Raw genomic sequence first — 14818 nt, forward strand, 5'->3', positions numbered from 1 at the left:
ATGAATATATTCTGGCTAACGGCTACGTTTTTTAGCGGCATCGTTATTTTGGGGAGAAACATGCCCCGTTTGCGGCAGCCCTAAAAAAAAAGGCCTCATTTGCACCAGGCCAGGAACAAATCCTGTTGATATCCATGGTGTAAGAGGTAGGTAAATGTCATTAATCTCTGTGTAAAACACAACTTACAGCGCAAAAACGAGCAATCCAGTCTCCACTACAACGACAAAGCAATAGTGCCAGCAATCAATTGTTCAGCATCAATCATTGTTAGCATATAGGATCTCACCAGCAAGAAATTATTGTTGCAAGAATGATAGACATACACTTTCTGGAATTACAATTATTTTCGATATAATATTTGTTCAGATATTTTAAAATTGCAATACGTCGAGAACACTCGAGTTTACACACCACTTTCCTCAATATATTTTATGATATTGTAAAAAGTATGTAAGAGATATTGACTTTTCTGCAGAAACGATATTTTTCTTTACTTAATATACAGTTTCCAAATGTATGCATTTCTTCTACCTTTACGTAGCTTTTCTGTAACTTTTGCTAATCATGGCAATAATGACGATGAATGGTTTATTTTGTTATAATCTTATCTAGAGTTGGTTTCTGCCACTTTTGCCTAATTGTGAGAATGAGGATGAATGGTGAATGATGATGATGAGCAGTGTGGAGAATGGAGGAGCAGGAGAATCCAACAAGATGTGTTTCCTAGTTCTTGTTTTGAGTCCACTTTATGCACACAGACAAGCTAATCCAGACTGGATCTGAACCACTAGTGCCTCCGCTAGGTATCTAACCTGGGACCCTTTGATTACAAGGTGACAAAGTTTCCACTGTGCCTTCAGGGAAGCATTTCCAACAGGAATCTGACGTAAAGCATCACTCCACCTGTCGCTCATTTAGCTATACCAAAGAAGCACCTCCCAGCTATCCGCAAAGTTAGAGCAAACATCTAACGAATTTCGCTCGTATAACGATCTACGATTGTATTTTCCAGTAAGTACAACTATCATACTAGGGGCTTCTATTGAATATCCATGTGCTTGTTTCAAGTAGTTTTTTTCTTATGCAGAAGTAGCGAAGTAGCGAGTAGTTCACATGAGTAGCGTAGCGAGCTACTTTTGGTAAAATGTAGTTGTAGCTGTAGCGAAGCTACTTTTAAAATGTAGCGTTCTGATCACTGCATAAAGAGACAACTCCGCGAGACGTAATTTCTTGTCAACAGTATGAAGCTGGAATCAGTTATATTTTGTGCACCATGAAATGTAGACTCCAAAAATTCAGTTTTTATTTTCTATATTTGTACATACATTAGGTTTTGGCTCACATTTTACATATTTTAGTTATTTTTAAATATTATTTTCATATTTCAGAACATTTCTCAACATATGCTTCATATTCACACAATAACTACATCTCTCCATGTGACTGAAAGACTTGGGTGATTTTTTTGCAAAAAACTGACAAATTCCGAAGCAACGTTAAAGAAACGAAAGTTTACAACCTTTTTTATACCCTCCAATTGCGTTAATTACAAGTTTCCTGTCATCCAAACAATATTGTTTTTTTTTTCATTTTCTTCCCAATTTTACACCTCCCAACTCTTTGCCTTTGCTATTGTAAAACACTTGAAATTCCTGTTTATTTACAATTGTTGTCAACAATAGAGAATGAGGGCTCAAGCATCGGCTCCTTGTTGCTCCAAATGTTATTTTGGCAATGTTGGAAGAGAGTCCCAAGTTGCTAATCCCACCCTAGCAACAATTTTGTGGCCCACATACAGGATTCTCTTCTGGTTTCTCTTCAAGATGGTAATAGTTACATGCCGAGACTGTATTTTATGTAGCTCGTGTAGTGTCTTATATTATTAAAAAGGTAATGCTTTATAATTTTAAGTCTATATTTAACTCCACATTTTCGTGAAAATAACTAAAAGTGTATTTACATATTTAGCACATTTTTACTACGTATAAATCTGTTCCCTGGTCATTACACTTAGTGTTCTTGACCAGAGCCTTCTCCTAGTATCTTTCAAGTAGTCTCTTAATTGTTATCATGATGCTGGGTAAATGCCCAAATCATGAGGAACCTAGTCTTAACTACTACTAGGCTACCTAAGAATCCTTCTTATTTCATGTTTGTACAATATTATCTGTACAGAAGATGTTTTCAATCATTGCAATTATTGGTAAATAATATGAATACAATAGCGCAAAGAACTAAAACTATTTAAACTGATATAGGTTTGTCGCGTGTTACTCACAAATCCAGAATATAGAAAAGGAAAGTTAAAAATTGTACTTACGTATGTGAGTATAGTGCTCTTATTGTAGAACGACGTTTCAGAGATTGACTATCTCTTTCCTCAGGTTCGTATAAAAACTAAGTACTTGGCATAGTACTGCGTCAAAAATGTAATATGAGGATTGTGGTTAAGGGTTGGTTAGGGTACATTTAAAATATTAAGTTTTTGATATTAGAAGTACGTAAAAACCAAGCCGTTCCCTAATAAAACTTGTACAGTAGACCTATTCACAGGTAAAAAAGTTAAAAAAGTTAAAATTCTAAAAAACCTGCATAAATCACAATGCAACCTGCAGGTTTGGCCTTTCCTACCCAACTGTGCTTATCTATCCACATGAAGGTCAATTCTCAACGAATATTTCCCCTCCCCTTAATTTTCTCGTTTCCCCTTATTACGTCACAAATCCAACGTGAATTCACGTTCCTCTCTTGCAGCTTGCATAACTTCCGGAGTGACGTGGAAACCGATATTGGGTTCAATCTTCCAGGCTTTATCCCATTTTTTGAGGAAATTGATCCACCCTTCTTCCAAATTTCCTTCGTCCCTATTAAGATTACTCTTCCCCCCCTTTCCCTCGAAAGCGAGTATTTGTAGGGGGGGAAGAGTAATCTTAATAGGGACGAAGGAAATTTGGAAGAAGGGTGGATCAATTTCCTCAAAAAATGGGATAAAGCCTGGAAGATTGAACCCAATATCGGTTTCCACGTCACTCCGGAAGTTATGCAAGCTGCAAGAGAGGAACGTGAATTCACGTTGGATTTGTGACGTAATAAGGGGAAACGAGAAAATTAAGGGGAGGGGAAATATTCGTTGAGAATTGACCTTCATGTGGATAGATAAGCACAGTTGGGTAGGAAAGGCCAAACCTGCAGGTTGCATTGTGATTTATGCAGGTTTTTTAGAATTTTAACTTTTTTAACTTTTTTACCTGTGAATAGGTCTACTGTACAAGTTTTATTAGGGAACGGCTTGGTTTTTACGTACTTCTAATAGCAAAAACTTAATATTTTAAATGTACCCTAACCAACCCTTAACCACAATCCTCATATTACATTTTTGACGCAGTACTATGCCAAGTACTTAGTTTTTATACGAACCTGAGGAAAGAGATAGTCAATCTCTGAAACGTCGTTCTACAATAAGAGCACTATACTCACATACGTAAGTACAATTTTTAACTTTCCTTTTCTATATTTTAAACTGATACTTACAATAAATAACTGGGAATATTCAACTTTAAGCTCTACAGATTTGCTGAACAATTGCATGCTGTGTCCCTACCACTGAACTAGCACGTACATAGTAACTTACCTCAGAAAGTCTATCATGCCTAAACAATGTCTCAACACTGGTCTCAGAGCTTGAGGTTTTGAGTGGCAACTGTTGTTTCGAAACTGTAGAGGAGCGTACCTGCAGTTGTGATATTTTACAATTAGCACTGAGATGATACTGACATTGATATTAGTCTTGGAATGTTTGAATTTAATGAGATATACTTTTCTTGAGTGCAGGTATGCACTATGGACTTCCACAGAGTCCAAATATCTTGACACTTATGTAAAATTCATAATTTCAACTAACTGAGCATGAGGATAGGGTGGTAAAACTGGATTTTATGATTAATATTTCAACCTGACGTGTTGTTAGATAAAATCTAACTTCTTAACGTGTGCTGTTAAATAAAATCTAACAGTCGTGCTTTCATTATTATAGTCTGATTGTTGTTGAGAATATGGAGTTATGTGTTTTAAAAAATCCTTTCTACCATATCCCAATTTGTTCTGTAATCAAAACAATTATTTCTAGTTGAAACATGACTGTTGGTGGAGATTTTATTCAAAGTGTTGATTTTAGCAGTTTTTAACAGCATTCTTGCATAACACATTCTTCTGCATCGCATGGAATGCCCAAGTTGCCTTAGCAGGTCATTGGGTCGATAGACAGAGCAATACATAAATTTTGGTTATTTATATCATTCAAAGTTCTCTTTAAAAATATTTTTCAAAAAAGGGCGTTCTTTGTATTTGGCTTGTTTCAGATAACAAAAGAAAATAGGGCCATTTTGGGTGCAAAACCATGCACTTTTGTCCCCTAACAAGCAAACCACATAGACTCTGGATTATCACCATCTGTGTGCAGGAAGTGGAAATTGATAGAGACCATAATTCTACCTTGAGCAAAACGATAAATAACGATGGAGAAATAAAAAAAAAAGGATGCCTTAAACAAGATTCGAGCACAAAACTTTGCAACATGACGTTCTAACCACTCCACTAATGAGGCTGACTTAAATTCCCCATGCTAACAGTAAAGATGGTGTATTAAAAATATAATCTTGTTAGGGAATATAACCAGGATTTTCCACTCAGTTTGCCAAAACAAATTCCCTGACTTTTCTAAGTTCTTACAGGTATTGGCTAGTAAATCTCCAGGTGAATTTGCATTGTTGTGATTCAGTTTAAACTTGAGTAGAATATATTTTTAAATTTCGTTGCAACAAACAACATATTTTTAAGCATAATATTTACTTGTGGCCACTAACGTATGCAGAGGGGGAAGGGGCTGATGGGGCTACAGCTTACACTGAAATTTTGAGGAAAGCAAGATTTTCAAATAAAAGCAGCGAAGAACTCTAGAAAAACCAGACTGGTAAATGCAAATCCTCCTTAAAATGACCCCAGATTGCCATTTTTGAGGAGAAAGTTCTAAAAATACAAATTATCTTAACGTATGCAGCCTCCCCCCTCCTCGCCCCCCAGAAAGCAGCTATTGGCTATCCACCTTAACAATTCCAGCCCGTACTGAAATAAAATCCTGCATAAACCAGTGCTTGTGCCAACAACCTGATGTATGAAATTAGTGTTAACAACTATGTAAGAAATCCATTTTCATGGTACGAACAAATCATAATTAATTTTCCCTGACTTTTTAGCCATATGTCAATTTCCTGGGTCGGTAGCAAGCCTGGTGAAGAAGTAAAATAACACAATTTTTGTGCATTTTGTTGTACTCACCTGTGAATAATAGCATGGAGCAGAATTCTTCCGTGCTAATGCAGCAGGATATGATATATCTTCCACCTCTATTATTTTCTTCTGCTCTGTGAATGTATTGCTATTAATGGCCTTCAGAAGTTTGTCTTGGAGACTGGAATTCTGTTCCATCAACTCAGTTATCTCCTTCTCTTTGCCTATCAGCTCCTTCTCCTTCTCTTGCAATTCCTCCTTCAGCTTCACGTTCTCCACTTCTAGATGTCTCATTGCATCTGTCGTTTGTTGCAAAGCAGCTTCCTTCTCCCCTTTAGCTTGCAAAACTTCCCTAAGTTCAGCCTGCGTTTCCTTCAGTTGAGTCTCTAGCATAACCTGCCTTTTGGAAGAATTTTCAAGATCTTGTTGCAGCTTGTTCACAAGTATTTCCAATTTCTCATTGTGCTTTCTCAACGAGAGTTCCACTTTAGAATATTCTTCCTTTAACGTATCAACTGCATTGCTGACTTCCTCCTACAAAACAAAACATTACATAGTTTTACTGATCTCATAGATTTATACATAAAGGAAGGTTCAATATGGATTATTTTCTGAAATTGATCAATTACGGTATAACGGTAACTGTAGCTGCACTGTTCAAATAGATAGGGCATCTAACTACCATGGGGGGAAACACCCAGGGTGGGAATTTTTTCCAGCCATGTCGCAGCTATGGAACTTACGAAGACTCCAATGAAATGGTGCCTGGGGGCAACCCTTGTAGGGTAAAGGCAGCGAGGGTGTGTAGCTGATCACATCACATTCACTGGCTGAGGTTGAGAATGTGTGGGAACCCTACCTCCACACCCTGTAGTGTGCTTTTATGGCAAAGTGCAATGCAAAGAGGACTAGTTTTATCTTTTATTTTATCTGATAACCAATATTCTACCAATCTGATATAAAATTGAGAATGTTCTGAGAATTGTTTATTCACATCCTTCATTAATGTGTCTAACTAGGCAATTGTAAGAGTTTTATCTTTTAAGAACAAATTGCTTATTTAGATGTTTACTTTACGAAGGGGAATACCATATTTACTCATGTATAATGTGGACTTTTTTCCCAAATTTTTGCTACCAAGTACTGTGGGTGCGTATTATGCATGGAATAATTCAGACAGCCAACATGAAACCATACAGGGTCATTTCATGATTTTGGGACATTTCCATTGATTTTTCATGTTATAAAAAAGGTAAAGTAAAGGTAAAGTGCTCCCCTGTGAATAGCACCTTGCCATGAAGGCGTATAGGGGTTGTGGAGGTAACGCCCCACACTTCCTTGATCCGGTCGTGAGTGGGGGTGATGTGATCAGCATCATGCCCCTGACTACCTTTACCCCCAGGGTTTCCCCCAGGTACCCATGTTATTCGATGCTGGGTGAGCGCCGGGGCTGCTTCCATCGTTAGAAAAGTTCCCGGATTTGAACCGGCCGGGGATCGAACCCGAGACCTTCAGCATGGTAGTCAGACGCGTTACCGACTGAGCCACCACTATCATGTTATATATCATTGTAAAGCTTAAATCCTGCAGTTTCTGAACGTGGCAACAGTATTCCATTCAAGATAACAACACTAATGTGAAATGCGGATGAAACAAGTTCATCACAAAATGAAGGAACGTTCTGATTTCTATGGTGCTTTGGATGAAAGAAAACATAAGGAAAAAGAAAACAATAATTAAAATGTATTGCTGGTCAAATAATAATATATATATGGAGTGTGTAAATTCTTTAATGGAAGAAATCTTGTCCTGCTAACTGCTAGTTTGAAGGTCCTGAATGTGCCTTGTGTAAATGTTACATTAATAATAATAATAATATAATAATCCTTTGTGCAACAGCCCTGAAGGGCCTTGGCTTACCTACCAACTGCCGGTCTCCCTCCCATGCTTTCCTTCGTCACCTCTAAGCGTGGAGATCTGCAACCAGTATTGGAATAGTCGGGGGGGGGGGGGGGGGTCAGCCCGACGTATCCCCAGCCGTTATTGTAGGTTTCCGGGACCGGATTACGCTTACTCATTCGAAGCTCCCCAATTTCCTCACGATGGTGGGTTGCCACCGGCCCTATACATAGGTCGAATAAATTCCGACCAGATACGGATTCGAACCTATGCCGTCCCGCAGTGAACGATCTTAAGACGAGTGAATGCCTTAACCCGCACAGCTACGGAGGAGGACAAATGTCACATTAGTCACGGAAAAAGTATATACTTTGAAGTCCTTTTATAAAAAGTAAAGAAGGAATGAACAAAACCACGTATAAAAGTTTGAAGGTCATTTCACATTTTTCACTTTGTAATGTAATGTCATGCAACACCAAGAAAAGCAGTGCAACTCTGAAGGAATTTGAGCATGCACCTTCCGTCACATGGGATCCATATCAGCAGTATTTGTAGGGCGAGAAATAATCTTCCTGAGCACTGCAAATTCATAATGTAATTTTAATATTGCTGTCTACTATTACAGAATAAATAAGGTGGTTAAAGAGTGAAAGATTTGGGATGCTATACACAGTGGAGGAAGAAGGGGGAGGTGGCATGGGTTGGAGACTTATTGTTTACACAAGAGGATATTCTCCTATTGGTCTACATAGCAACAGGTGACTCATTGAATAGGTGATGTTATTCACTCTTGATCAGCATAGCAACAGCTTTATGACCTACTACTAAGAAAGCCATTTCTTGAAACTGGATTGTACTGCACATTATATACGAGATATAATTTTTTGTAACTTTTACCCATCAAAAACCAGGGTGCGCATTATACACGCACATGCACTATACATGCGTAAATACGGTATATGAATTGAAGGGCTTGGGAGTAAAACATGGTGACATTTTGTTCATTATTGAATTACGAAGTAAAAAGGGCCATCCTTCAATTTTCATGTGTAATTGCCATGTCATGCAATATGCACTGGACTCATTGAACCCTTCTGAAATTGGCAAACACAAAACAAAAATAATTTATCTACAGTATCGCTTCTAATAACCTTTCTGCTTAAGAAATTCAATAATGACCAGAATGTCACTCACCATGTTTTACTTCCGAGCCCTTCAATTTTAAAGATTAATTAAAGATATATATATATATATACATGGACGTCCGCAGGATTTTTTTCCAGGGAGGGGCAAAGAAGGTATTTTTCCAGGGGGGCAAACGAAGGCAAATTTTCCCCAAAAATAATGTTGTTCCCTAAAAAACATTGCTTAAATTTGAATTTATGGTGTTCATGCAATAATTAACACATATTATTGTGGCTAAAATGAAATTATATTTGTGAATTACATATTTTTTGGTTGACTTTCATTTTCCAGGGGGGGGGGAGGCATGGCCCCCACTTTCCCCCCTTCTCATATATATATGAGACTGGTAAAATAATTGACAATTTTACTGATAAACCAATATCCTTACTGGACGATACAGAGAATACCAATAATTCTGTCCCATCATTAATATAAATACCCTGTAATTTAATGCAAAAGACAGGCAAGCCCTTGTGGGATTCACATTCAAACACATAGAAAAAGGTGTTTGCTCACTGAATTACAGAAGTGGAAATTAATTAGTTGAACTACATCAGTATTGTATCAATGATAACACAGAAGTTATCAAAGCTATTTCATGCTGGCCTACAAAATCAATAGACAATTTTGTACAAAAAGTAAGTTGAAAACATTTTTTTGTTTTTAGTACATAAAACTAATCTCTCACATATCTTGTTTTAATATCAGACTTTCATTTTCATCAAGGACATTAGAAATGCAGCAAACAAGAAAGTGACATCTCGTATAACACATTTTGTCTTTCAAACATATGAATTATAATATACATTAGGGTCAGAAAGTTATATCATAGCATGTGTACTTCAATCCATAAATTACAACTATCTAAATCAAATATACAATATAAGAAATTTTGCAAAGATCATATTTGCAAAGATCACATTTTAGAATATTTTTATTCTATAAAATGAGAAGTAATTGTTTAAAACATAAAATAAAATTAATATTGAAATTTGTTAATCTTGTGCTCAGCCTGTACAAGTAAGTTATGAAAAATGCTAAAAAAAAAATATATATATATATATATTTCAAAATACCTGGATTTTATTCTGCAAGAGTGAGCATTCTCTATTTTTTTCTCCTTCCAATTTCTGAATTACGTTCCTCAGCTCCTCCCTGTATTGTTGGGCTTCAGTGAGAACCTCTTTGTTCAATTCAGACTCGGAAATCTTAAAATTAATTATTGCTTTCAAGTCTTGTGTTTCTTGCTCAAGCTCACTCACCCTTTTCAAGGCTGCTTCTTGCCTGTAAGATGATAAATATGACACATAAAAGACAATACGAGGAAGGGGGGTTAGGAGGGTTGAACGATATAAAATTTACAAGTACAAACAATATTTTAATGTGAAAAGGCATACTATTTTAGGCCAAGCACTGGAAAATAGACCACCTTAGCTGTTTAATAGAGATGAACTGGTACCACTTTGAACCCATACCCACCGCACACCAAAACCAAAGTTGTTCAAAATATTTATTAATATTAGTGGGTGAATATTTCACTACAATTATAAGTACCAATTTACCTGAGCTTTGCTTCAAAATACTCACAACAGAATATAAAAAGCCTGTTATGAAATCAGAAAATAGTTTCCACATAATATTGTTGCAAAATAAATACAAATTTCACACATTTTTGCATAATTTCCAGGATAATTAGGTTACTGAGGTAGTCATAGCTCACTTAGACAGACATGATTAGTACTCTACTGATATGTATGTAGTATTATCAAACAATGCTCATATTTGTAAATATTATTGCACCAGAACGTTTTACAAAAACGTATCTACTCCAATACTCTGTAAAACCCTAGCTTACCCAAGAGGTTGTCAGGCCAACAACCTCTATTTTTTTGATTTTTTCAACTGGAAATTTTTATAAAAAATTGAAAATAAATTACATTGTTCCCTAGGATGTTCACAATATTTCTGTATTACTTTTCTTCATAAAAACACAAATGTAATGTAAATAGGAGGCAAAATGCACTAGGCAGGCCTATTAGGTAGCACCTTTCAATGTGCATCATTCGAAACCCTCATGCCAGTGACAGTGTACAATTGGTTGGTAGTGAATGTAATGTTTGTAATTATTATAATTAATTACAAAAGTATTAATGAAAAATTATGCTTTTTGGGAGTTTTATAGTGAATGGTAAAATATGTGAGTCATACTCATGCAATAATTGGTTAATATTTCTTATTAATGATGGTAATTTTTTAAATTATTATAATTAATAAATAACTACACATATATAGTCAACAAAGGAAACAGTGATTGAATAACAAAATGGTTTCTTGAATTTTAATGATATAAAAAAAAGTGCCCCCCCAGGTAAGTAAATTTCTCATACGGTATGGGTAAGCTAGCGTTAATCTAAAAAAAAAAGGATTTAAGACAACTAGCTTACAAGTCTCTCCACTTTTGCACTTCCTGCTGCAAAACAGTTATCTCTGCTGAATATTTTGCACTGACTGTAGCTTTTTCTTCTCTTAACTCCTGGTTACTTGCTAGCAGTGAGGAAAGTTTATGCTGAAGTTCTTCTTGGTTTTTTTCAAGTTTTAAATTGTCTTCTTGTTGCTTCTTTCTTTCACTCTCCATATACTGCTGTAAATGGGTAAAAAGAGCTGATACTTATTACAACACACATGTGCACTGTCTAGCACGCAGCTAAAACCTGTGCAAACATTTCAACATAAGAGTTAATAATGTGAGACACCAATTGTGGCCTTTTCATGATGCTACCCAATTTGACTACAATGCAAACTTTCAAAACAAAATGCATATGCAAGAAATGCTGTGTTTAAAATAGATAAAGAAGCAAAGAGTCACTAACATATTGGGTATGATTCAACTGAGTCATATTGATTGATTCCTTGTCATAATTCTATTACGACTGATAATACAAATCAAAATTTGTTTTGTTTGTATTTTGGTTATTTTGCATAACTCTTTATTTATGCTTATTGCAATAAGGATGTTGATTGATGATTAGATGAGATTGGTGGAAGATTGATTGATTGATTGATTTAGTTTATTTTACTTCGCGTTTTGTGCCTCTTGGCTAATTTGCGAAGATGGGGATGAGTGATGAAATGGATGAATGGACATTCACAGACAACCAAGCCCGACCGGGATTCGAACCCGGGACCCTTGGCTTCGCAGCGCGATGTGCTAACCACTAGGCCACAGGGTCGGGCAAGAGATTGGTGGAAGAATAAACACACATGATGTAACCACAGCTCACACCTCGAACCAACCATGATATGATCACAAATGAAGCACTTAATGTAATAGACCACCAAGGGGGTGGGGAAATTGGTTGCCTTATTCAATGTGTATACAGTGGAACCCAGATTTTGCATTTTCCAGTTTTATATAATCCCACATTATACGAGGACAAATCGAAAAGTCTTTGCCCCAATTTTTTTTCAGCCGAAATAATAAACATGCAGGGAAATCAAAATATATATGAATTGTTCTATGTACCTTGCACTATATTCCTACAGTCACCACAGCGGTTCAGGCATTTGTCCCATCACACCACTAGTATGGAGATTCCGCTGTTGTGGAATCCGGCTGGTTGATCGTGGAACCACCAGCGGAACACATGGAAATCACTGGGGGCGAGGTCTAGACTATACGGTGCATGCTCCAGAATCTCCCATTCAAATGACTGAAGTCTGCCGATGGTCCTGTTTGCCACATGAGGCCTGGCGTTATCGTGGAGGATAACCACATTGTCCACATTGAGAATCGCTTGGCGCTTTTTCTGATGGCAACTCGCATATGTGAGAGTGTGCCACAATAGCTGTCAGCATTGATGGTGTCACCTCGTGGCATGAAATCCAGCATGAGTGGTCCTCGGCGATCCCAGAAGACCATGAGCAATGTTTTCCGTTGTGAGCAAGGAGCACATTGTCATGAAGGTCTTCTAGGCCATTTTCGAACTCACAACAGCACCACTGCACACTTCTCTAAGGGAGACACTTGTCCCCATGCATCGGCTGCATTTCCCTATGGATCTTAATGGGCATTCGTCCCTTGCTCCCTGGAAAATGAATAACAATTCACTGCTCATAAAACGTGGACGTGTTGAGTACTACAGCCATCTGACAGCAGCGCCGTGCTGCGGAGCAGCCAAGAGATAACTCTTGCCGTTCCAAGAAAAACTTATTGCATTGAATGTATATCTCGGTTTCTCAATCACACTAATATTTCAGCTGAAAAAAATAGGGGCAAAGACTTTTCGATTTGTCCTCGTACATTCAATGTCCATGCTCTCAATGAAACAAAATGCTATAAATTTTTTCCGGATTTTACATTTTCCTGCATTTATGTTCCTTCAACTTGGTCCCCTGAAAAACGTAAAATTGAGGTTCCACTGTAAATGGAAATGTGCTATAAAAAAACACTTTTTAAATGCAGTTCTTACCTTTTTTGATCTACTTTTAATGAAGTGACATTGTACAATCTTTTAAAAATACCCATGGTGTGGTGAAAATTTGAACAAAAACAACACTATTCAATGATGGAAGGTATTTCTTATTTCTGTGCTTCATTTCTGCTTGTACCTATTTAAAAATTAATAGGTTCAAGAAGAAAGGAAATAGAGGAACAAGAAATACCTTCTGTCACTGTACATAACTTTGTCATAGCAATACACCATGAAACGTATCATTCTTTTTACCTTATTCTTACACACCCACACAATCCCCCTCTCTTGGGCATGTTCTCAACTAGAGTACTGCATGAGACCACTTTCGCTCGCTCATACTTGTTCAAGTCATAACACAATTGACACATATATGTAAAATATCTGCCTTAGTAGTTTCAGCCCACAATCATCTATTTCATTTTCATATATCCCTGTGAAATGGTATCTTAGACTAAACTACTACTTAACATGGAGATGATGACTATGTTCACTTAAGCTTCAATTTCACTGTATCTTTCACTTCACTATCCATATTTGAGGGGCCACTTCCACAGACAAATTGCAGTTATACGTATACTACTGGGCTTCGAGTGTATATCATTCATTTTGCCTGCTCTAGGGTAGAAAATTTAATTCCATATGCTATCTAGTGTCGTCCGAGCGAACTATTTGGCGCTCGAGCAAAATCCTCTCCCTGCAGCACTCTACTCCCAACATTTACACTATTTATATTAACATACAAGAAAGTGTTGCCTTATGGTTTGGTACACACATGAGATATACTTTGTAGAATTTATGTGTACCATATTGGCTCTATGGGGACTTAACAAGGTTCTCTGGCATATTGTGCCACTACTCCACCTACTGAGTTACTGAGCCAACCCTGGCAATGCCTTATTGTTTGCTTCCAGTTGTTTTACCTGTGTGGTTTTGGTCAGTGAAACTGCAGAGGGATCTGTTGCCTTTGAAATACTGAGTGCCTAGAACCTCCCAGTGTGGCACTGTGGTGGAGAAATGGCATAGTAAGCCAGAAACATAGGTTTGAGTCTTGGACCAGCCTAAATTTCTCGCTTATATTTTTAAGAAGAAAATGTAGATTTTCCAGATTTTACGTATCCCCACTTTCTTTTAGTTACTTATCCACAGACTCCTGAAGAACATATACTCAGGGTCATCCTGCATATTTAAAATTATAATAAAGGAAACGAACGGAAAAAAATGACCTAACCCGGAAATAATTGCAACACAAATGTTTTTTGTGCCAGATTGTGTAGAATGATATAGTGAATAATGCATTAAATGAATTAACATCCACCATCCAAATGTTTGTGGAAAATCCACCATCTTGGAAAATGGCGGTAAAAAATCACCATAAAAATTAAAATAATATAATATCTCGAAAACAGTGCATTGTACACAAAAAGTGATGATAACCAAAACTAAAGACCAGAAAATTTGCTAAATTATAGTTTTTGTTTGATAGCACTACCATAAATCTTAATTGAATTAGAAGAATTCAAATAGTTTCTTTAATTTTTAGAATTAGCGTGAAAGTTGGTTTCCGACACAAAAAACAGCAAATATGTAAGAAACTATGTAATTTACATCCTAAAGCCACTGAACCAAATTCATACATTATGATTTTCTCTAGAGATTGGTTTTTGTTTCGTGCCTTTCGAGTCAAGGGTTGAGGTGTAGTTTAATGCCTAGTCATGTTTTTCCCTAAATTTACGAGTTTCATATCTTATTATATCGGTCAGAACGTAATATATTCTTTTCTGCAGTGTTTTGTTCACTTGTGTTTGTTACATGTTGTTTTTGTTGTTTAAAAATGTAAGCACACAGTAGCGGTGATTAGGTGTCTTAACTGAGCGAGTGGGAGGCCAAGGACAGTTTACTTTCTACTTAACGCAATTAGAATCGTATTGAAAATGGAATTTGGGCAGATGATTTTAGGTCAAATCCACTGGTAGAC

General features: G+C 36.7%; 1 protein-coding gene across 4 annotated transcripts in view; it reads right to left on the reverse strand.

The window, feature by feature from the left end:
• LOC145988718 (uncharacterized) overlaps nt 1-14818 on the reverse strand; it is a 363608-nt gene that overhangs the window by 252278 nt on the left and 96512 nt on the right. For 2 of the 4 annotated variants that reach the window (XR_014441777.1, XM_083123824.1), the window contains exons 13-16: nt 10816-11012; nt 9448-9655; nt 5336-5821; nt 3633-3731 (exon numbers count right to left, since the gene is read on the reverse strand). Coding sequence is in view for 3 of the 4 variants with exons in the window: in XM_083123824.1 (XP_082979950.1) it covers nt 3633-3731; nt 5336-5821; nt 9448-9655; nt 10816-11012 (990 nt within the window). In the remaining variant the exon portion in view is untranslated. The remainder of the gene's footprint in view (nt 1-3632; nt 3732-5335; nt 5822-9447; nt 9656-10815; nt 11013-14818) is intronic. The other 2 variants (XM_083123825.1, XM_083123826.1) reach the window with 2 other exon arrangements.

The sequence above is a fragment of the Lepisma saccharinum genome, chromosome 6 (genome assembly GCF_977018435.1).
Source record: "Lepisma saccharinum chromosome 6, izLepSacc3.1, whole genome shotgun sequence".
NCBI lineage: Eukaryota > Metazoa > Arthropoda > Insecta > Zygentoma > Lepismatidae > Lepisma > Lepisma saccharinum.